At 39.1% G+C, this 25,126-nt stretch overlaps 1 protein-coding gene across 1 annotated transcript in view; it reads right to left on the bottom strand.

Moving 5' to 3' along the window:
• LOC149233956 (protein ESMERALDA 1-like) overlaps positions 1-25,126 on the bottom strand; it is a 92,648-nt gene that overhangs the window by 31,927 nt on the left and 35,595 nt on the right. Inside the window, exon 2 of the mRNA XM_089368103.1 lies at positions 13,816-13,891. Within this exon, the coding sequence (XP_089224229.1) occupies positions 13,816-13,891 (76 nt within the window). The remainder of the gene's footprint in view (positions 1-13,815; positions 13,892-25,126) is intronic.

The raw sequence follows: 25,126 nt of genomic DNA, 5'->3' as shown, positions 1-25,126 counted from the left end.
CAAATTTCTCCGAGCTTTTTGTGGTAGAGTGTGATGCCTAAGGATTTGGGATTGGAGCAGTTGCCCCATAGCTTACGAAAGTCAAAAACTTAATAAAAGGGAAAGCTTGAAGTCTACCTATCACAAGGAGATGTTGGCCATTATTCATGCGTTAAGCAAGTGGCGTCAATACTTATTAGGAAGCAAGTTTTCAATCCGCACTGATCATAACAGTATTCAATTCTTGTTACAACAAAAAACCTTATCAACAAAACAACAGAAATGGATAGAGAAACTGGTTGCATTTGACATGGAAATTTTGCACAAAAAGGGAAAGGATAATGTGGTTGTCGACACTCTCTCACGTAAAGATGAAGACACTAAAACATGTTTGCATTGGTAGTAGTCCCTGATTGGTTGGACGATATTCGAACTAAATATGCCAAGGATCTAGACTCTTGTTCGATAATCGAAAACATCAATCAACATCCTAATTTTGAAAGGAAAAATGGCATACTATGGAATAAGGGTAGGATTTACCTAAGTCCTTCATCCAAATTTAAAATAAAGGCTCTAAGAGAATCACATAATTCCCCTGCAATTGAGCATGTTGGGTTCTTTAAGACATAATACAACACACGTCAATCATTCTATTGGAAGGGAATGAGTAAGGAAATTCATAAATACGTCGCTGAATGCGACATTTGTCAAAAAAGTAGTAGTGACAATGTCTAAACTCTTGTTTGTTAGACTTGAGGTCGGGCTACTATCAAATTCGAGAAAGATTAGAAGACATTGAGAAGACTGCATTCAAAACTCGTGAAGGGCATTATGAGTTTAAAGTAATGCCATTTGGTCTAACAAATGCACCGGCCACTTTCCAGGCAACCATAAACAAACTCTTCCACCCATTACCTGCAAAAATTTGTATTGGTCTTCTTTGACGATATCGTCGTTTATAGCAAAACAATGAAGGAGTGCCTCAAGCATCTAGAAGAAGTACTTTCTATGTTGGAGAAGAATCAATTTTATGCAAAATTATCAAAATGTACCTTTGGACAAAAGGAAGTCGAATATCTGGGACACATCATATCCAAAGGAGGAGTCAAAGTAGATCCCAGCAAGATTAAAGCGATCAAAGAGTGGCCCAAGCCGAAGAATATATCAGAACTTAGGGAATTCCTTGGATTAATTGGATACTACAGAAAGTTCATAAAAAATTACGCACATGTGACTACTCCCCTAACAAATTTACTAAAGAAAAATTCCTTTCAATGGGACAAGAAGGCAGACGAATGCTTTGAATCCTTAAAAGAAATAATTTCAACTACCTCGGTTCTGGCAACCCCAAATTTCTCCGAACTTTTTGTGGTAGAGTGTGATGCCTAAGGATTTGGGATTGGAGCAGTTGCCCCATAGCTTACGAAAGTCAAAAACTTAATAAAAGGGAAAGCTTGAAGTCTACCTATCACAAGGAGATGTTGGCCATTATTCATGCGTTAAGCAAGTGGCGTCAATACTTATTAGGAAGCAAGTTTTCAATCCGCACAGATCATAACAGTATTCAATTCTTGTTACAACAAAAAACCTTATCAACAAAACAACAGAAGTGGATAGAGAAACTGGTTGCATTTGACATGGAAATTTTGCACAAAAAGGGAAAGGATAATGTGGTTGTCGACACTCTCTCACGTAAAGATGAAGACACTACAACATGTTTGCATTGGTAGTAGTCCCTGATTGGTTGGACGAGATTCGAACTAAATATGCCAAGGATCTAGACTCTTGTTCGATAATCGAAAACATCAATCAACATCCTAATTTTGAATGGAAAAATGACATACTATGGTATAAGGGTAGGATTTACCTAAGTCCTTCATCCAAATTTAAAATAAAGGCTCTAAAAGAATCACATAATTCCCCTGCAGTTGGGCATGTTGGGTTCTTTAAGACATACTACAACACACGTCAATCATTCTATTGGAAGGGAATGAGTAAGGAAATTCATAAATACGTCGCTGAATGCGACATTTGTCAAAAAAGTAGTAGTGACAATGTCTAAACTCTTGTTTGTTACACCCCTTACATGTTCCAAATCATAAATGGGAAGAAATCTTCATGGATTTCATCGACGATTTACCTATGTTTGATGGTAAGGACAAGATATTTGTTGTAGTAGATAGACTCACTAAATATGCACACTTTATGGCAGTCAAGAAAACGGACTCAACCAAGCAAATTGCAAAGGTCTTTTGCAAAAACATCTACAAGCTACATGGTCTACCTAAAGTTGTCGTTAGTGATAGAGACGTAAGATTTAAAGGAAATTCCATGAAGGAATTCTGCAACCAAGCGGGAATAACCCTTAACATGAGTTCATCCTACCATCCACAAACAGATGGTCAAAAAAAAATAGTAAATAAGTGTTTAGAAACATACCTATGATGCTTCATATCTGATAAAAAAAGCAAATGGTCACAGTGGTTGCATTTAGCAGAATGGTGGTACAATACCACTTATCATACCTCAGCGAAAATGACCCCATTCCAAGCCCTATATGGTTATGAACCCCCGAGATGGAAAGATTTTGCATTAAATGACACTAAAGTTCAAGCAGTGAAAAACCATTTGGAAGAAAGTCAAAATATTATCTAGATATTAAAGGAAAACCTAGCAACTGCCAGAAATCGAATGAAGCAACAAGTTGACCAACACCGTTCAGAAAGAGAATTCGAAGAAGGAGACTGGGTCTTCATAAGACTACAACCTTACAAGTAGTTATCCTTGAAACAACAAGGAAAGAACAAGTTAGCTCCGAAATTCTATGGGCCTTTCTAGATAATCAGAAAAATCAATGATGTAGCTTATGGATTGAAACTACCAGAAAATTGTCGAATCCACAACGTATTCCATGTTTCGTGTCTCAAAAAGGTACTAGGTCAAAACCAATCAGCTCAAACCAAGATACCTGAAGTCGATGAAGAAGGAAGGATTGTCTTAGAACCTGAAGGTATCCTTGCAACCAGAGAGAAGGTACTATGTTCCAAAACTATTAGAGAATACCTAATCAAGTGGAAAAAACTTCCAGAAGAAGACTCCTCATGGGAAACTGAGAAGTTTCGACAGCAATACCCCTCGTTACCCTTGCTTTGAGGACAAAGCAATTTTTAAGGGTGGGGCAATGTTATGAATAATTAATTAATAATAATAAATAAATAAATAATCAATTAATTAAGTATTTTTATTAATAATAGTTGTGAAAGGGTTTATGGTCAAAAGTCGTGACCAATCAGCCTCGTGACCAGTCACTGCCTATTTAGGCATACCATCCGAGGGATTGTAATCGATCATCTAATTATTGAATAAAAACATATATGAATTATTGAATAAAAACATATATGAATTCTTACAATACATGTAATTATACTTCTGCAATTAATACTCAGTGATCAATTTCTTTCTCTACAAATTTTGTCATTTATGAGGGTATCGAACTAGCATTTAATCAAGAGCACCAATCCCTCTATGTACGTTGATGTTAGTGGCATTTAATGTTAAACTCCTCTATCATGATCCTACTAAAAATGTACGCATCACTCAAAAAAATTCTTGAATTGGCATGCTAAGTATTTTTTATCTTATTTTAATGCTTAGAGAGTGATATTGATGACAAAGATCCCAAAATAGACAAAGATTTTGATGATGTGTAGGTATTTGTTGTAACATGATTGTTTTTGGATGCTAGAGGCCATCTAGGTCTTGTTTTTTGATGTATTTTCGATTCAAAGATGGATTGCACTCAGTGTTATTTTGGTTATGTGCACCCTTACATGCTCTATAAATGAGATTTTTTGCTTATTTGTGTATAAATGGTTTGGATTCATATGGATGCATATGAATATATGCAGTTTTCTTTAAAATTTGAATATTTAAGTGTTTTTGGTTGACCAGTATTTTAACAGTAAGTGTCCGAGGGGTCTACCAATTCGATGGCCAGTCTAGTTCCGATAACATTGCTCACAAACTGCTCCCATTTCTACTTCAAATTGTCTATCCATGACATCTTGGACAAGCAAAGTGAGCTCTTTGAAAGCTTCAGGCTTTTAGGAGTTTCCTTCACCCCCTAGATGTCCTCGGGATTTCAACCTTGAAAACAAGTTAGTTGAGTGAAGGTCAACCTAAGCTGAACTTTCCACCCTATACTAAAATGATTAGGATCAAGTTGACATAAGGATCCCCCCCTAGGCTAGGATTTTCCTTCGCCCAAAGTGTGGAGCAAATCACCAAGGTAACAGTGGGTGCTTTGCTTGATAGTGCTCTTGGGCTCTCCCCAAAAGAGTTTAGGACTTTTCAAGGGAGAGATTGAGAGATAACAGTATGTACAAACATTTTAATCACAACATCTTCATGGACGACACTAAGATCTGGGATAAAATCAATGAATAACATAACTTGTGCAACTGGACAGGTGTAACCATGAATTCCAAATGTGCCTAACCTATCTTGGAGGAGGGAGTTTATTTGAATATCCATAAATACCTGAGAAATTTAAAGGGCCATATAATTCAACCTCTGAACTTTTCTTGACATGATGCCATCTTGTTTTACTTCCAAATCTTTACAATCAAAAGCTGATATGAAATTTTGAAAACACACAACCATCACCTCGTTTCCATAATAATGGAATTGCTAGGTGAGTCTACAAAAATGCCTTCAACACTATCGATTCTTCTCACCTCACCAATCAACATAACACTTCAAATTGTGAGAATAGGGCTTTGTTACTCCATGGTGTTGACCAATGAGATAAATGATATTCAACAAGAATGTCTCAACAAATCACTACAGCATGTCTACTAAATTTAGGAACAGGACATGATCCTCAAGAACAGCGCCAATATGTTGCCTTGTAATCCTGCGCTTCACCAAGTTTCCGAAGTCTAAGTACAAAAATGTAAATAAAGGAAAACTAGGAACTTCACCCAATGTCACCACAGTGAAAATCCCTCTCTTTGGGCTGTTGGTCTTCCCAGCCAATGGGGACGGGGATTCTTAATAGGATCACTTATTAGTCAGTACGATGTTCTGTTTTTAAAGATAAAAGTGGATTCCAAAAAGACTAGTGCCTTGTCTTAGGGTTGTGGAGTCTAGGCAACCAGTGTAGCTCTAACACCTGAAGGACAGATAAACCCCATAACAATGGATATTATCAGTCATAACAGATCTGATATATTAGTAATAGCCAAGTTAAACATACATAAGTACAATGACACATCCATCAACTTATCACATGCATATATCTTTTTAAATATCAAATGAGTAAAGAAACAGCCATATTTATTGTATAAACAGCGCCTTAGTATATCATACAGCAGATATGATAAAAAAATGAGTGGAAAGGGCTGCTAAAACCACCATTCAAACACTCTTTAGGGCAGTGAACAGCATACTAAATTACTATGAGTGAATGAAGAAAACGGAAGCCCCAAAATATTTAACCTTCCAACAGCAGCAGCCAAGTATACCTGGTCTTCTACTCCAAAAATCACCCTTTGCAAATGAAATGAACTCTATGTATAGCTTTCTCTTCCAACCTTCTCATTAAAATACTATTTAAGAAAGACCTAGAAAATCATCTTCCACCTTTTTTTCCACAAGAAAAGCTCACACCCTCCATAAAATAATATAAAAATAGCTTTGGAGTCTTCGCCAAGGGTCTTCCTCTTCCAGTGGCCCTAATGACATGACTTAGGGTTTGAAAAGATCCATGTAGCCATATATCATCTTCATATGCCATCAACTCCCACACGACATGCCTTTAATGTGCAGTGCTCCTCTAGATGAATGCAATCATGCTTGTGAAGTGTGCCAAAGGGTCTTGTAACCCACCTGTTAACGCTTGAAATTTCACCTCAGGCTGAGAAAGGTAAACCTCAAGGCAACATCAAACCACTTAGCCTCGTAGCTAGCCCTACGGGGCTGGAGAGGGCTCTCTCCGGTCTATCTCGGTGAAATGTTCAATGGATGAGATGACCAATAGGGTAACACTGATTTTAGGCTAGTAAACTGATCAAAAAGGTTGATTTGGGGTTTTTAGGGTTTTTGGTGGCAAATTGAGGGGATGGCAATTTTGGGTGCGAGGATTGGACACAGTTTCTGCAGGGGGTTCTTTGGGGCGAGGTAGGAGACAGTATTGATGCCTTTTATTGAGGTGGATGGTCAGGAATGACAGGTGAGGAGCTAAGGAGAGCAAAAAATAACTTTGAATTCTCCTTAAACAGTAGAAAACATTGAAATTAAACAAACTTAAAAGCAGAGCATGACAGTCATGAATTATTACTTTAACACTTCGTTTGTTTAATGTGCAGAAGGAAAAGAAAGGAAATGATTCACATAACACACTTACAGGTACATAGAGAAACACACCATCAATACATGTAACCACAAGAATCCCAAAGAGGACTGCAAAACCCTGGTCTTCCTTAGCCAAAAATTGCTTCTCCCTCAAGAGTCCAACCATGAAAATGAGCAAGAAAGTACATAATATAGATCATCTAACCTCTTTCCCTGCCTCTAGGGGTCGAGCTCACTATCCTAGGAGCTGTTTCAACCACTTCTAAACTAAGCACTACAAACTAGGTAGTCAAAACAACTTGCCTCTATAAGCTAGGAAACCAATTCATTCATTTAATTTTCACCTTTTTCATGAATGAATCTTCTAGAAGAGGTACATAAGAGTAAAAGTGTCAATAAAGTACATTAATTAAATCAAATAGGATAATAATCCACCCCAAAATGTCAAACAGGGTCAAACTGCGTTTTTCTGAGCTGTACACTGAAAACTGGAGAAGTTTGCATGACGGGTCGCGCGCCTTTGGGACCACATTTGGGGCACTTCCAGGTGGCCAAATTGAGCAAGAGTAGGCTTGTTGGAAAGGTCTGTGAGTCTACTTTCCAACCCAACTGGAATTTCTGAATTTGGTGGTCATTTGCCCCTCCAAAGTTGCAATCTCCCAAGACTGCTTTCTGCAACTCAAAAATGTGGCAGAAAGTCAATTTTTGCTTGTTTTTTGACTTTCTGGAGGCCCAAAACTTCATAAAATCTCAAGTCCATTGATGAGCATATGTAACTTCTCATGACAAATCTGGAAATGCTGAGTTTTTGCAAAATGGAGTTGCCGGGATGAAGGGTCGCGCAGGGGGTGAGACCCGTTAATGGAGAAAACCTGTAAATTGCCTGAAAAAACCAAAATTTACCCAAAATGCTCAAAATTTCTTGGGATTTGTGCTGTGGCTGAGCTATTTAGTGCCATGTTGCTTTTGATGTGATGCATTCTCAGCGAGAGGTGGAGTGTTGCTTTCCACTCGAGGTGAAGTGTTGTTTTCTACTAGAGGTGAACCACTCTGAATACACTTGTTGACCTCTTCAGATGCCCTATGCAATGGAAACATGTGTTCATATGGAGCTGACACATTTGGGTATGGTCCACCTTGTTGATAGTCATTAGAAATCCCCCGAGTTGCATTGCCCTTCACCAGCCTTGTGTGTAATGTTTGAAAATTTTGTGGCTGCAAGTAAGCATCCTCTACAACCACAACCATCTTAGACCGAGAGTCTTCACGTTTTATATCATCTTGTGATATCCTGGTGTATAAAGAAGGATTTTGGGGTCCAATCACAGCATCCACTTGAGCTGCCATTGGTTCTCTAATTCTGTTATCATTAGATGCAGCACCACCTAGAACTTCACCATCCCTACACGACTTCATGAGACGATAAGCAACACCAACACGATCAAAACTTCCAGATAGTGGTGTTATAAGGAATTCATACCATCTAAAATGACACACAACAACTTTGTCTCTTTTGAGGAGATAACCAAGAAATGTCTCAAATTCTAATGATTGTTGCCGATTCTGGCCAGCTGCATGAAAATAAACCCGAGGCAACTTTGATAGTGGAAGCATTGCCGCTGGAGTCATCTCCTTAACATGCAAGGCTACAGGTATCTTCCCTAGAGAATTGGAGCATGAAACTTGGCTGATTGGCTTTCCATATTTGTACAACATAATAAAGGTATTTGACACATCTTCTTCGGGGACCTTATTCAAATCCATCAACAGCATTCTCATCCTCGATTAAGCAAACCTTGGAAAATTTGGCAATTTGTGGCTCCTTGGCAAATTTGCAGGCAGTTTGATATTGAGGGCGCTGACGGGTCGCGCGCCTCACCCAACGGGTCGCGCGCCACTGACGGGTCGCACCTGTGTAAATTTTGCACTGGAAAATGCAGCCTAATGGGTCACGCGCCTCTAACGGGTCGCGCGCCAAGCTCAACGGGTCGCGCTTTTTCAAGAGGCTTTTGGAGGCCTTCCCGGTGTCGGAATCGGGCGCAGGATAGCTCGTTGGAAAGGTCTTTGAGTCTACTTTCCAACCCAACTGGAATTTTTCAATTTGGAGTTCATTTGCCCTGTCAAAAATCAAATCTCCCAAGACTGGTCAAAAAGTGCCAAATGAGGCTGCCTCAAGGAAGAGTGTTGTTGCAGTCAACTTTTGAATGCCTTCCTCAACCCCAAATTTAGCTCATGATAGCTCATTGGAAAGCTCTTTGTGTCTAGTTATCATTTTACCCATCAAGCAAATCATTTGGCCAACCAATCTAGGAGAAAACTTGATTTTCCCAAGGTCACTTCAGAGATGTCTTTGATTCTCCTGAGGCAACGGTATTCTTGACATTTCTCTCAAACCATGACACCTGTGCAAAAAGTGAAAGAGGTTTTTCTTCCTTGGCATGTTTTGGACAAAAACCTCTCTCAGTTTCCCAAAATTCATCTTTTATTTCTCTAAAACATCTTTTGAGTGAAACTTATCCCGATGTGTGGAACAGGGGATTTTGCCGAAATGAAGCGGAATGAAGGGGATAAGAGGCTTCTAAATTCTTGGGGAAATTTTTGGAAGTAGGGCGGGATGTTAGGAAGCAGGGGAAAGTGGAATCTCAGAGATTGAGCGAGGGGAAGGAGTCCAAAAGGGCAAAACACAGGCCCAACCTAGAAAATTGCCAGGTTGTAGCTAGAAACTAGGGTTTGTGCAAAAATGAGGAATTTGGGGGATCTCAGTGATGGAAAGTGTTTGATAAGGTACTTTAAGGATAGGGGAAGGTGTATGAACATCAGGATACAAGTTTCGCTAATGATTTGACTGTCCAAGAGATATTGCCATCAAAACCCTAGGAGAAGGAAATGACCTTGCCTAGGTGCCATTGAAGCATGAAAAAGATGTAAAATGACTCATTAGACACTGACATGATAATGAAAACCCTATGAATGATGATAGACTCAGCTGAATAGTGACATAGATTGGCATTTGGGCAACTTTGAAAAGAGTGAGAGCAAACCCTAGACCTAATGCCTAGTGACCAAATTTTGCTTGAAAACTCTTTGAAATGACAAAATTTGACCTTGACACTCTGAGATCACTTTGTAAGAGCATATTTGATCACTGGAGGAAGGCTGGAAAGACTGACACTAACACCACCAAAAGTGGGTGACCCCATAGGAGAATTTTTCTCCTAGAATTGTCTTCAGCTAGTAGCCAATAGCCCCTGACAACCATGTTGAAGAATCTAGGGCAGTTGGAGTTAATGAGATTCTTCTTGCATGATAACCATTTGTGAGTTATTTAACTTTACTTCATAGCACAATCTTCACTTTTTATTATTATTAGAGAGTGTCTTCTTAGTTCATCAAATAGCTACCAAAAACAAAGAGACAAGAACACACGATGTTGGCTTTCTGCCAGGGCCAAAACCTCTCCCTCTTGGAGAGGAAAACCCGCACAAAATTCTTCTTATAGAGATTCCAATTGACGAATACCAAGACCATGACCCTCGACCTATTATGCCACTCCAAGACCAAGACATCAATCCTCTTCTTACTGATGAGGATTACTGCACCACCAAGATCTTCATTACCGCTGCAACACTATTGTTGCACCTTCACTGAGATCATAACCATGTGACTGTATCTCCATTAAGATTGAGACCACATCTATGCTAAGATCATGACTACACCTTCGAGACAGAGTGTGTTACTATGAAACCTTCTCATCATAATTCTATCGAGACTGTAACTTCATCTAGAGAGTAAGCCGAGAGAGTGTCACTTCATGATTCTCCTCTTTTCAAATATGTCGAGACTGTAACTGTATCTAGAGAGTAGGCCGAGAGAGTGTCACTTCATGATCCTCCTCTTTTCAAATATGTCGAGACTGTAGTGTTGCTTCTGTGATCATTGAGACAGAGAGGAGGTTGAGATTATATTCCTTAAGGCAGTGAGGAGACCGAGAACATTCATCTTCATAGTACCCATCCGAAGAACATAGATTTGTGAGATTTGTGAGATCTTGAGACTATGATTACTCACTGTAATCACCACCGAAACTTCAAAGACATCCGAGATTTTGTATGCTTGTAATGCAGATACTTCCCATGCCTATATATAGTAGTTAGTCTTGTATATAAGCCGACATAAGTGTGGGAACCGATGTGACTTCCTTTTGAGCCGACATGACTGCTTTCTTCATCGTTTTGTTTATTGCCTTCGTCAAGAGGATTGTGCTTGTCTTGGAGGGCTGATCTAGACATAAGGTTGACTCATTTACATTACATATATGTTGAAGAAGAGCTCTTTAACATTTTCTTTGACCTTCCTATAGCACTTCAACATGTGCTAGACCTATGTAATGAGCAAGAAACTCATTTTATAATTTACAAAAATCATATTTCTTTTCTTTTACAAGTACAAAGATCAAAATTACATTTATGAAGACCAAACCTAGTTACACTTTCTTCAACAAACCACCAGTGTATCTGATGTATTGTGCCATTTGATCTTTGTTCCATGAGCCAGCTGTATGTCCCCTCACCCATCTGTCAGAACATATGTTTGAAGGTGGGCAATGTTGAAATTGGTAGCTTGGGAGGTACTCCAAACCCTAGGCTACAAGCTTGTGGAGGAATTGGAAACACAATGGACTTGTGGGCTAAGAAGCCAAGATGTGGGCTTTGCACCCAAGGTTGTGGGTGTGAAACCACTGGGAATTTTGATGACCTAACCCTTGGAGATTGTAAAGAACCCTAAAAGAAGCTAAGGGCCACAAGCAACACCAAGAGAGCTTTGGTAGTTTATGAGATATTAATTTATTTGCATGTTAGTTGGGTTTGCAAAAGAAAAGTAAGGTAGGCTAGGTTAGAATAAGCCCTCAAGGACAGTTCGTTGAAGCCCAAGAGAAACATATAATTAAAGGGTGGCGTTGAGGGTAGAAGGATCATCCAAAGTGCAAAACACATCAAGGAAGATCTCTGAAGTGGCTGCAGCCTTGAAGGACTCCATTGAAGGTGAAAAGGAGCAAGATTTGGTCACTGTTTGGATGGTTGATTTCCCTAGGCAGGAGGCCAAGTATTTGAGGCGATATCTGTGCATGTTTGAGCACATCGGAGTTGCGTTATAGTTCTCGTCTAGGCCGCAAACCCTTCTGAGATGACATCAGGTTCAGATCTTTGTTTTGGAGGAGGCTGAGAGGCCTAGGAGGCAACCCAACCTATGTTGCATACACATGAAGGAAGAACGAGCAATTTAGGCCTGTTTTAGAGGGTAAATGCAGAGGGTAGCAGCAGCGAGTTAGGGATGACGTGTGCCCTAACCAGGTCTATCAGAGCTCAGAAAAAGTGCATAGTTGCCAAGGAAAAAGGAAGCAGAAATAAGGTATGTGTGTCTCCTTTTGTTGATGTTGTTTTGCTAGCGGATAGAGTCCAGGTTGGACAGAGATTGTTGTTGGAGGGCAATAAGTAGGTGCTCAAGGGAGCCCTAAGTGAAGTACAAAGAAGGACATTTGCACTGCTAGGAGAGGCAAATTTAGAGAGCTCAGTGACCGATATTTGAAGGACGAAAGAAGGAGGTCAAAAGGAGTAGTTTGACCAGCCCAAGTTCATTGTTGGAGAAGGAAATCTTGCAATGGCAGGTGGCAGCCCTCCGACCCAAAGTTGGTCTTCATTGGAGAAGCGCAAGAAGGCAATAGAGGGAAGAAGTCCCAAAGAGTAAAACATGAGTTATTTGCCCTAGGATAAAACCCTATTTTGGTTATAGCTTCAACTTGAGGGCTTGTTGAAGGTTTCATGTGCTTTTACCTTGCTAATACTCACTATTGGAAACCTTTTCTTGGCATCTTGACCTTAGGTCATCCCAACTCACAACATATTAATCAACCCTAGGTCTTGTGTTGCCTTAATTGGCCTCTAATCGGGATGTGAATTTCCTTTTCTCATAGTTTGAACCTTGTTGTTAAGCCGAGCCATCACTAAATGGGCTATTCTGTCACCTTGAACCTCTAAACCCAGAATATCTCTTGTAGGTGACCTTATACAGGGACTCCTCCCATTGATGAAAGTCCATAAAGAGCTGGGGGTAGTAGCTGTGGTGACAGTGGGTACTACCTTATCGTTGTCACTTAGTCTAGTGATTGCCATGTAGGGTACCCCTATACAAGGCCTGCTAGATTTTGCGGCAATAGGCAATTCTGTGGAACACATGAAAATACCATAAATCCTAAAAGTTTTTGTATTGAAAGTAAACAAGGGTTTTCAAAGCATTGCTATATAGACACAAATGGATTAAAATAGGTTATATATAAATGATAAAATAAAAAATTAGTCACGGATACACAGATTGATCACTGAAGTAAACACAATAGCATCACCAAAGTACCTTCTACTCCTTATCATTCAAGATTAGAACTAATTCTAGGTGTTCTTCTCTCCTTGATAGTTGTGATTTCACATTTCTTTGTCTCCCTTGAGTCATATCTGTCATATATCACATATAGAGAATCCATCATGGAAGTTATCCAGGATCCATCCCCTTAAGGATCATTTGCATGTCTGTAGGCGCAATTCAAGTGAAGTCCAGAGGCAGTGTTAAAGGGAGTATATAGTAACTGTCTCTGAAACTAAATTTTCTACATGCTTCAGTGAACAAAAGACCAGCTTGCAAAACATTAGTATACTAATGGACATTGATTCAGCTCTAAGAGTCATATAAACTCAGGAGTCAGGACCACAAGTATAAACTTCTCACCAATACAAAGAATGAATGGTTCAAGAATACCTGTAAAAAAATTAAATGATATAACGGTATAAAGCAACTTTAATCTTTGCTTCGTGATTTGCACTTAATTCTCAATAGACTGCAATTTTTAATGACACACTTTTCTAGAAATCACGCATCTTGCAATAAAAAATATGTGATTTTTTCATTGCCTGTCAATAGAAGGTTTCTTGCAACAAGAGACAAGTACTAAGCTATATAAAGTTTAAACAACATGTTTTTCACCTGCAATCAATTGGGTTTACATCTCTAATAAAATGAACAGCCACTGAAGCTATAGGCAAAGGGAAAAAGGAAGGAAAGAATGTTCAGCAAAGAAATCAAAACTAATTAACTCAGGACAAAACAAGGTTTAGCTATTTTTAGGAGAAGACCCAATTGTTTCCCAGCCCCAGAAAACAATCTAAAGCAACCCCGCGGAAAGAAAGAATGTTCAGCAAAGAAATCAAAACTAATTAACTCAGGATAAAACAAGATTTAGCTATTTTTAAGAAGACTCAATTGTTTCCCAAGAATGTTCATCAAAGAAATCAAAACTAATCAACCGAGGATAAAACAAAATTTAGCTATTTTTAAGAGAAGATCCAAGTTTTTCCAGCCCCAGAAAACAATCTAAAGCAGCCCCAAATGCAAAATTATATTCCTATCAGCAGAGGTTCAAAAGTGTATCCAAACCTCCTTCATTCTTTGCCCGACTAATACAAGGTCTCCATTCTTCACTTCCTCTCGGGTGCTGCCATGCGGCCATTAGCTACAAACATTTACAAAAAATTTGTCAATTAGTTGTAAATTAGATGCTCTAAATGTTACATAGACTTTCCATCACAAAAACATGATCAGTTCATTTCAATTACCATTCAAAGGGTATTCTAGATCACAGCAAACTTCCTAACAAAGTAGAACTCAGTACCAAGGCCTAAAAGGAAGAGGAATATCCCCCTACTTATGAGGTTTCGGATCCTTCAGAGTGCTAACGAGAATGACAGTATATAGCACCAGCCCATGAGAAAATTGTTTAAACATCCAAGGAAAAATAGAAAAACAGGGATGTGAAGGGAGGCTTTCTGGGACCCACGAGGTGCAGCAATTGTAAGGACTGGGGAGAAGAGACTGATCATTTAATAATTCAGTGTAATTTCACAAAGAAGACTGGAATCTCCAGGAACTTTAAATCTGAATTGGTATTTCCGCTGTGGTGTACTTGGGAGCTAAGTCACATGGTTCCCATTCAGCAATGATTAGGTTCTGTTCAAATTCAAATTCTTTAATGAGGTTCCCCATTACGTTCCTCCCTCTCTCTCTCTCACACACACACCATATATATATATATATAAACTTTAAATGAAATATAGCATTAAATAGTAAGAAATCAACACACATACATACACACATATAAACTTTAAAATGAAAAATAAAATAAAATAGTAAGCAATCAGCATCAATATAGATAAAAAATATTACGAGGGACTTGGAAACTACAAGGATAGATTACAAGCTTGATCCATGACACGGGGTTATAAGTTTGAGTTATGGACTTAGTCAATGGTCATGAGGTTCAATGATGTTAGTCGAACCTCAAATTTTTTTTAGGTTCCCCAAATTCCAAACCTTCAAGGTTGAAGTTCAGGAAAACTTGTGACATAACCTAGGAGAGGTGCTTGAGCTTGTTGAGGTTGTAACTTCAATTGTCTTAATGTTGTTGGAACTTGGGTGTGAACCCTAAGGTCACTTGGGAGAAGCACTAGGACCCTTAAAAGGGTTGGGATGGCCATTAATGCAATCTACTTAATTTACTACTGATTTTTGCATTTGAGGATTGGGTTGGAAATGGAATGTGTAAGATGATTCTGTCTTAAAAGTGTGATGAATTCAAAGTAGCTACCAATTTTGTTCCTTGGAAGCTTACATTACAAATGCTTATGGGTGAAGCCAATCTTTGGGAGCATGTTCTAAAAGTGGTTCCAAAACCTATTGATCCATGTTTTAGATGCACTTTATATTAAATAACAGATATTATATATATGTGTGTGTGTGTGTGTGTGTGTGTGTGTGTGTGTGTGAGAAAATGATTGAATGATTGTCTCAGTGTTGCAAGGGAGCGTCCCCCCCCGACCCCGCTCCCAATCTGCATCCAGGCGGGAGCGACTCGAGAGTGCACTCCCGAATGCGGGGGAGCGCCCCCCCCCCCCCCCGATCCCACTCCTAATCCGCACTCCGGGCGGGCGTGACTTGGAAGCGGGTCGGGAGCGCCCCCCCTCAATCCCATTCCCAATCCGCGCTTCGGGCGGGAGTGACTCGGGAGCGGGTCGGGAGCGCGCTCCCGAAATCGCTCCCAAATGCGGGGGAGCACCCCTCCCCCCTCGATCCCGCTCCCAATCCGCGCTCCGGGCTGGAGCAACTCGGGAGCACGCTCCCTAAAAAAAATTCCGCTCCCTACCATTTTCCGATTCGACTTAGGGAGCATCGCTCAAATCGCTCCAGGAGCAATTTTTACAACCCGGGATCACTCTGACTGTTCTCAGGTTATAAAAATCGCTCCTGACGGCGGTGAGCGATGCCCGGAATTTAAGGACCAAACAAAAACAAAAACAAAAACAAACAAAAACAAAAACAAAAAACAAAAAACGACGGGTAGGAAAATAAAGGGAGGGAGGGAGGCAGGGAATATAAATAAACCCTCCCTCATATTCGTTTGATTATTTGAGAGAGTGAGAGCAAGAGCGTGAGAGAGCAAGAGAGAGCAAGGAGCAAGGAGCAAGAGAGTGAAAGAGTGAGAGAGCAAGAGAAAGCAAGGAGCAAGGGGAGATTGAAGAGCTTGCAAGGGGAGATTGGAGGCCAAAGCGGTAGGCTCTACACTCTATTCTAGCAATTTCTTTTTAATGTTCATTCCTAAATAAATTAATTAATTTTTTTCTCTATTTCCGATTCCCATTCCCATTCGAATTTTTTGTAGATTCAAAACTTCAAATTTCAAAATCATGGTTATATTTCTTGGCATTTTCTTCTTCTTGGTTCCTTTTTTGGTTATTATGGTGTTGGAGAGTAAAAAAAGGAGGGTTGAAAATGAAGAAGGGGATGAAGAAGTGGGTCATAGTGGATTTGATGAAAACCTCGAAGAGGAGTACCTTGGTGAGGAGGAGTTGGAGGAGAGTGAACATGAGTCGGCTCAAAAAACTAAACAAGACCAAACCCCATTGTGGAAATATGTTAATAGGCCTGAAGCAGGGAAAGGGGGTGGAACCACTAAATTTCATTGCCCCCATTGCAACAATAATTACACAGGTTCATACACCCGTGCCAGAAAGCACCTCTGCGGGAAAAGGCCATGGGATGGAGATAAACAAATAGGAATCAAAACTTGTACAGGTGTGTCAGCAGCAGATAGAGCCAAATACACAAGGGAAGAGGAGGAAGCCCAATGCAAATCTAAAAAATCAAAGGGTTTCTTTGAACCAAGCTCACAATCGCATGCACAAAGAACTCCTTCAGCATCCTCCCATGGCAGTGGATATGGAGGCACAGTGTCACCAGGTTTAAGGCGTAGAAGCATATCAAATTTCCTTGATGTTGTAGGAATGATGTGGATTCAAAAGTTTACAGGTTTCTCTATGCATGTGGGATACTATTCAATGTTCTTCACTCACCTTATTGGCATGAAATGGTTTCTGCCATAAATGATGCCCCTAAAGGATACAAGAGCCCTGGGTACAACAAGGCTAGAACCGTTGGACTTGATCATGAAAAAGCAAAAATATCACATTCTTGGAGTAGAATGAAAAATTCTTGCACTGACCATGGGGTGTCCATTGTATCTGATGGATGGACAAATGTAAAAGGCAAGCCATTGATAAGTGTTGTTGCTGTGTATGTTAGTGGTGCCATCTTTCTTTCAGTATATGATTACTCAGACAAGTTCAAGACCAGCATCAACATTGCAGAACCATTACTTGAAACAATTGACCGTATTGGGCCATACAATGTCATCCAAGTCATCACTGATTATGCTCCTAATTGTAAGGCAGCGGGAGCAATTATTGAGGATAAATACCCCAACATATTTTGGTTTGGGTGTTCGGTTCACACAATGAACCTTTTGATGTATGATATTGTTAAGAACAAAAACCAACAATACAAAAACAACAATACCCATGGCCTTTTCTGCAGTCACTCAAGATTGGAGTTGTTGAAGATTGCGAGGACTAGATTTAGTAGCTACTACCTCACCTTTAGGCGCCTTTTGAAGGTAAAAGATTCATTGGCTAGCATGGTATCAAGTCCACACTAGCAGGTACTAAAAGAAAGGGCTACAAATGCAGTTAACAGGCAAGGTTTTGAACAGGTGGAGAAGACCGCTCTTGATGGTATGTTTTGGGCACGTGTGAGGCAAGTATTGGAATTCACCAAGCCCGTTTATCACATGATTCGGTTTGCAGATACAGATAAACCAGTGATTGGGGAGGTGTATGAGCAGATGGATACCATGTTGGGGCAAATAAAAGATATTGTTCATAAAAATAATCCCAACTTGTATACATTGATTCACAATTGTGTGTGTACACAGTGGGATAAACTTAATGTTCCACTACATGCCTTGGCGTATATCCTTACGCCAAAATACTACTCTGCATCTTGGTTGGGCCAACCTGCACTAGGGGGTGGGGTTAGGGTCAAACCCCATATAGATGAAGAGGTATCTACAGGATATTTGCAAGCATTAGACAAGTTGATACCTGACAGGGAGGAATGTGCTAGTCTGCGTCTTGAATTAGGCAGATACTTCAATTGCACTGGTTTGTTTGGTACCTTCCATGCAATGGAAGATAGAGACAGATTTGATGCTCTCACATGGTAGGAAGCATATGGCGGCCAGGGACTTTTGCCAAAATTGGCAAAAAAGTTCTCCCACAGGTTGGAAATACTTCTTCTGCAGAGAGGTGTTGGAGCATCTACAGCTTCATACATAATGTGAAAAGAAACAGACTCAATGAAAACCGAGCAGAAAGCTTGGTTTATGTGCACTACAACTTGAGGTTGTTGAGTCATTATTGTGATCGGGCTTATGAGGGTCCAACATATAAAATTTTGGAAAACCACCTAGAGGATGATAATTTGGAGGATGGCACTATACATCTTGAAGAACTGGAAGCGGAACTTATGAGAGAGGAAGATGAAGCAACAACCATGCCACCTCCACCAACCAGTAGCAGTGCTCGAGTTCCGAGTCTTGTTCCTTTGTTGTCGCTGCCTCCATCTACACCCTCACGTGGAGGGCATGTGCATTCTGGTTCTGGTCATCGGTCTGTGCGGGAGGAGACTCCTAGAAGACCACCACGACCTGCTCATACATCAGACATTTCTCGTGGCAAGGGCCACATGAAGTAGTAGATAATAGATTTACTTGTCTTTTCTACTTTCTAGTAGTTTTCATAACTGTTGACTCTTTCATATTTATTATGATATTTTTTGTAAACAATATATGACAATTTAAGTTTGAAGTTCGCAGTTATAACTCATTAGTAATGAATTATGAATATGATACTTCGTGAAAGTTGTTTCATTTCATTTCATTTCATGTTAGATAGTATTTGTTGTAATGGTTAAACTTAGCTTACAAGTACAACTTTGGTGATCAATGATGATAAATGTTATATATTGAATTTTCAATTTTGAAAGCTTAAAGTTGAAACTTAAGGATTGATGAACCATGATTCATGAGACTCAATATGTTGTATGTTACTAACTTGTGGACGTGGTTGATGAAGATTATAACTTCTAGATGATTGTTGTTATATGGTTCAATGATCAATCTATGTTTTTTTTATGTTTTCTATATCTAATTCATCATTCTAAATGTTTTTGTTGACATATATGTATCAAAATATAAAATATATATATATATATATATATATATATATATATATATATATAAAAAACGCTCCAAGATTCACTCCCAAACCAAGAGCTTTTGAAAATGTCGCTCCCGCAACTGTTTTCACTCCCTCTCCCCGCTTTCGCTCCCGCTCCTAAGTAACACTGGATTGTTTTACAATTGATGGCTCTTGGCTTAAACATAGCCTTGGTGCCTTTACCTGAGGGATCATGATTTGATCGTGCTCCTTCTTCATAAATTAATCCTAATTAATACATAACAATTTAATTTTTAAACATAATTTGATTTTTATACATAACATTGCATTCCCCTCACGAAATGCTTTGTCATCAAAGCATAGGTAACAAGGGATGTTGTTGACGAAAATATTTTGTTTCCCAAGAAGCATCTTCTTTTGGTAGGCTCTTCCACTTGATGAGATATTCTTTAAATACTCGAAAATGTAATCCATTTTCTCTTGTGGTAATTACAGTTTTCGATTCTACTACAACTTCTCCTTCATTGTTCAATGTAGGAAGTGTTGTTTTTGTTGTTTGATGTTTTCCCAACATCTTTTTTAAACAGGAAACATGGAAAACATTATGGACACGATTTGTTTCCAATAATTTCAAACTGTAAGCTACTTCACTGATTTTCATGATGATTTGATATGGTTTGTACAACTTCGGAGCTAGCTCGTTTTTTCCTTCTTGTTTTAATAATAATTGTTTGTAAGTATGGAGCTTGACCGCTAAACTCTCCTTCCGATCTATGTTGGTCAACTTGTTGTTTCATACAGTTCCTTTCAATATTGAGATTCCCCTTTAGTGTTTGAACGATTTTTTAGTTTATATCATTTATGGCCAATTCCTTCCATTTTGGAGGCTCGTAACCATAGAGAGCTTTAAATGGTGTCATTTTTGCCGAAATGTGATAAGTGGAGTTGTACCACCATTTTACCAAATGTAACTAGTTACACCATTTGTTACGCTTATCTATTACAAAACAAGGAAGGTATGCTTCTAAACATTTATTGACAATTTCAGTTTTCCCATCTGTCTAGGGGTGGTACGTTGAGCTCATGTTAAGGGATGACCCAGTTTTCTTGAAGAACTCCTTCCAAGAGTTTCCCTTAAACTTGGCATCTCGATTACTAACAATGATTTTTGGAAACCCATGCAATTTGTAAATAGTTTTGCAAAATATTTCAGCAATTTGTTTCGTTGAATCTGAACTTCTTACACCCATGAAGTGTGCATATTTAGTGGGTCGTTCTACAACCAGAAGGATTTTATCCTTACCATTTGATATGGGTAACCCATCAACAAAGTCCATCGCTATCTCTTCCCACTTCAGGTTTGGGATATGCAGGGGATGGAGCAATCCCAGTGTCAAATTCTTTTCATTTTTGTTTCTTTATGATTTGGACTTATGCAGGAATACAAAAGAATGCAGAAATAAACATAAACACAGAAATGCAGCAGAAATAAATCTTCATTTCATTAATATCAGAGAACTGAAAGAAACAAGCAGAATGGAAACAAACTAGCTCGGGCAATGGTAGCTTATCTCTGAGAAGAGATGTGGCGGCTACATGCCTCTGAACTGTATTACAATGAGGCTCAAGGGCCATTTTATTATTGAACAACAAGGGGAAACAATATAACAATAGAAATGTAATTACTCAATATCTAGGGCTTAATAACGGATATTTTGGCTTAATAATATAACAGGTTCAAGGAGGGTTTTCTTCTTCAACAACAACAACATACTCTCTCTTCTAGCTTCTACTTTCTTATGCTGGAAAAGTTCATTGTACTAGTTCTATGTCTATCTCCTTGGCACAATCAGCCTTTTGGTATTGACAGAATAATGTTTTGTCGTGCTTTTATCTAGCTTTTAGAACTTGTTGGTGTTTGACAGTTCTCAGTGTTTATTTCATTAGAAAAACCTGCCGCCTAAAGTGCTTTTCTTCCTGATTTCATTTCATTATTTAAAGCTAAAGGTCAAAGGAAATTCCAACGCTTTTTTCATAACATTTTTATAACACTTTTGGCAACCCGATCACATGTCGACGGAGACCTTTTCTATATTGCTTTAATGTGTTTGTGTTGCATAGTGTTTTTGTTGCATATTTTACAAGGAAAACAACACATATTAGCCTAGAGACACCCCCTTGAGTTTGGCAACAAACGAGAAATCTATTTGTGGCATATTGGGCAGATTTTCCCAAGTGTTACATGAATTTTCACCGCAAAGTTTTCAAGTTATTTGATCCATTTCACAATGTAGAAATATGTGCTAATACAAAGTTACATAGAAAGTGTTTACACCATGTTTGGGAGTTGTTCATGAAAGATTGGGTGCATAGCATATGGTTAGCCCTTGGTTAATCCATAATGGATATGCACATTGTGTTGATTTATGTAGCTTGAGAGGTACTCCACAACCTTGGGTACTGGGTTTGTAAGAGGTTGACCACAAAGGATTTTTGTTGGCGAAGTACCCAAGTAGTGGATTTTGCACCCAAAGTTGTGGGCACAAAACCAAGAGGTATTTTGATGGTTTAACCATTGTTCTGTTGAAATTCAAATAGGTGATAAAATCTCTTATCATGGTAATTACTTATGACTGATATGCATTCTTTTCTTTTCTTATGTCATCAAGCAATTACACATTAGCAAAATATAGAGAACATAATGCACAAGAGACAAGAGACACCAGAAATTAGGCTCCAAGCCAAAGCAAAACCCAACAACAATCATTCTCTTATAGAATCAGATCAAAATGAGATAACAGAATTGCCACCAAAGACACAAAGTCTAGCCCTCCTCCAAGTCACCTCCACATGCAAAATCAACATAGGTCAAACTGGTCACTTTCCTGAAATTTTGAGCCTGCAACAAGCTCTAAAATTCAATCTTCTCTCACTGAAATTCTTTCACGTGTGTGTGTTCTTTCTTTTCTTCTTCTTGGTTTATTCAACTTCTTTTCTCCTTTGTTGGTTTAGAAAATTGCTTCTTCCAAATGCTTGATTGATGTTGTAAATAGGTTGAACTCCCTTCTATATATATATATATATAGGAGGTCGAAGTGATGGCTCTTGGAGGCCTGGGCTGACTTGTTCCCAAGGAGGGTCGACTTGACAATTTTGGTGGACTTTGATTTAATATAAAATTCAAAATTCTTTTTCTTACAAATGTCCAAATGGGACATGTCACAATTACATTTTCTTTGACTCAAAATAATTCTTTTTTACTCTTTGACTCTATAAGCACAAAGAACATACTTTGACCAAAAATAAAATAATAATAATGAATATAATAAATATGTCAATGATAAAAATTACATTTTATAACAATATGAAGATTGACACTAGTTACATTTTCAACGCTCCCTCTTAACTAGGGACGTATTCATAATGACACAACAGGATACTCTCAAGTTGGAATATTCATATAAGAAAGGATTCGAAATGATAAGCATCAATGATAATTTACATCACCATAGCTAGCATCATCAAAATAACAAGTCCTAGGCAAATACACGCTATCTCTTCACTAGATCAAAGCACAATGTCGGGAGGCATAAATTTGGGACACCATCGCCTGTAGGAATTTACAAGGTAAGTTCCTCAAATAGAACACCAAAGGACACCGCTCACAAACAAATCACAGATCAATACACCAGTATTCTTGACGTAGTTAAAACCCTCAAATAGGGAAACAGTCCACGGCCTGAGCCAACACGGCCACTTCAGCCAATTTATTAATAAAAGAAAGAAAATTTACATAAGTTTCTCTCATGAATGATCACCTTACAAATGACCCTCCATGCTCTTTAAATAGAGATCATGGACCAATCGGGTGTTAAGCCACGGATCAAGTGTCGATAATACCGAGGTGAGAATGAACCGTCAGATCACTTCATGTCTAGAACATATCGTGATTGTCAGATTGTAAGTTACAAAAGTAGATAGTAAAGAAACACACTTTACCTAACTCTACACTAGACCAAGTTATACTTAACTATTTCCTATGTGTCGGAATATCCTAACATCCCCCCTTAAGAACAACTTGGGATAGGATTGAAGGATGTACAAATATGACACAATACGAGAAGGAAGGAGGAATTAGAGCCTATCCCCCCTTAGTGACAACTTCCTGAACTCCAACCATAAATCGACGTTTAGTAAACTTCGCCTCTGTGAGAGCCTTTGTAAAGATGTCAGCAACTTGAGCATTGGTTGAACAATATTGAACTTCAAGAACATGGTCATGAATGAGCTTTCTAATGAAGTGCATGTGTAGTTCAATGTGTTTTCTACGCTGATGTTGGATTGGATCTTTGCATAGTTGAATGGCACTTTGATTATCACACCAAAGTGTAGTCGGATGCTGCTGCTTAAAGCCAAATTCTGACAAGATCTGACGAAGCCACAGGGCTTCCTTGCTAGCTTCTACGGTGCCATGATACTCTGCTTCTGTTGAAGAAAGAGAAATGGCACTTCGTTTCTTGCAAGCCCATGTAATAGGTCCAGAACCAAGAGTGAAGATATAACCTGCAGTAGACTTCCAATCATCAGGGTCACCAGCCCAATCGGAATCAATGAAACCAACCAATAGAGGAGATGCTTCTGCACTGTAATGAATCCCAAACCGAATTGTACCTTGAACATAACGAAGTCTTCTTTTAGCTGTTTTCCAATGACTTTCATGTGGGTTTTGCATAAACCGAGCAATAAGGCCAACAACAAAGGAAAGGTCAAGACAGGGATGGGTCAGCTACAAAAGTTTTCCTACAAGCTGACAGTATAAGTTAGCATCAACTTCAGCGTAAGTACAAGTGACTGAAAGTTTGGCTCCAGACTAAAAGGGAGAAGGGGTTGGCTTACAGTCTTCCATGTGAAAGTGTCGTAGAAGATCACAGGCATACTTGGACAGGGAAAGGGAAATACCTTCCTTGGATTGCAAGACTTGAAGACCAAGAAAATAATGCAAGTGCCCTAAGTCTATCATTTCAAACTGCTTTTTAAGGTTGCACTTCACATGGTTTATAAGGTTGGGATCACTACTAGTAAGGATGAGATCATCAACATAAAGAACAAGAATGATAAGAGACTTACCCACTTTCTTGGTGCAGATAGTATTATTAGAATGACACCTAGAAAAGCCAGTATCTAAAAGAAAGCTATCCATTTTCGCATACCAAGCCCGAGGGGCTTGCTTGAGACCATAAAGGGATTTCTTAAGCCGACATACAAGGCTGCAGTCTGTTTGTATAAAGCCAGGAGGTTGTTCCATATAGATTTCTTCATGCAAGTCCCCATGCAAGAAGGCAGATTTAACATCCATTTGATGGACTTCCCATTTGAAAGAGGCAGCAAGGGAAAGAACAAGGCGAATAGAGTTCATTTTGGCAACGGAGGAGAAGGTTCCAGTATAGTTAATGCCTTCAACTTATGAAAATCCCTTAGCAACAAGACGAGCTTTAAGTTTATCAATTTTTCCATCTGGTCCAAACTTGGCTCTGTAAACCCATTTACATCTAACAAGTTTTCTTCCCTTTGAAGAGGAACAAGATCCCATGTATCATTTGCCAAAAATGAACAATATTCTTCATTCATAGTTGTGTCCCAATCTGGATGGCCTGAAGCTTTTGCAAAGGTGTCAAGATCATAATTCGTTGAAGCTTGAGCCAGTAAAGAAGAGGCTCTATCGAACTGAGAACGTGTACATCGTTGATCTGTAGGATCACCTACAAGAGAACCTGCTGCATCCCGAGTAGCACGGACCCATTTTGGAAGCTGAGGAGCTGAAGGAGGATCCTGAGAAGGTGGGGGGGTGTTGTCATCCTTGTTTTCAACTTCTGAAGAATAAATATTTTCAGAAGTAGAAGGGATAGAGAGAGGTGGCACATCCGCCAAACTAGGCTCATAAGCCGATATATTTTCAACAAACTTTACATCTCTTCTAACGATAACATTTTTGGATTTAGGTGAAAGAAGTCTATATCCTTTGACATCTTCAGAATATCCAACAAAAAATACATTTTTCACTGTTAGGTTCTAAGGCTTTATGTTTCTCATCGGGAATATGGGCCCATGCTTCACTTCCA

This window comes from Pinus tabuliformis, chromosome 8 (assembly GCF_031772625.1).
Source record: "Pinus tabuliformis cultivar Carrire ecotype Pingquan chromosome 8, CPIR1, whole genome shotgun sequence".
In the NCBI taxonomy this organism is placed as follows: Eukaryota; Viridiplantae; Streptophyta; class Pinopsida; order Pinales; family Pinaceae; genus Pinus; species Pinus tabuliformis.
Note: the sequence above shows the minus strand (reverse complement) of the source record. Positions and strands in the feature narration are given on the sequence as shown.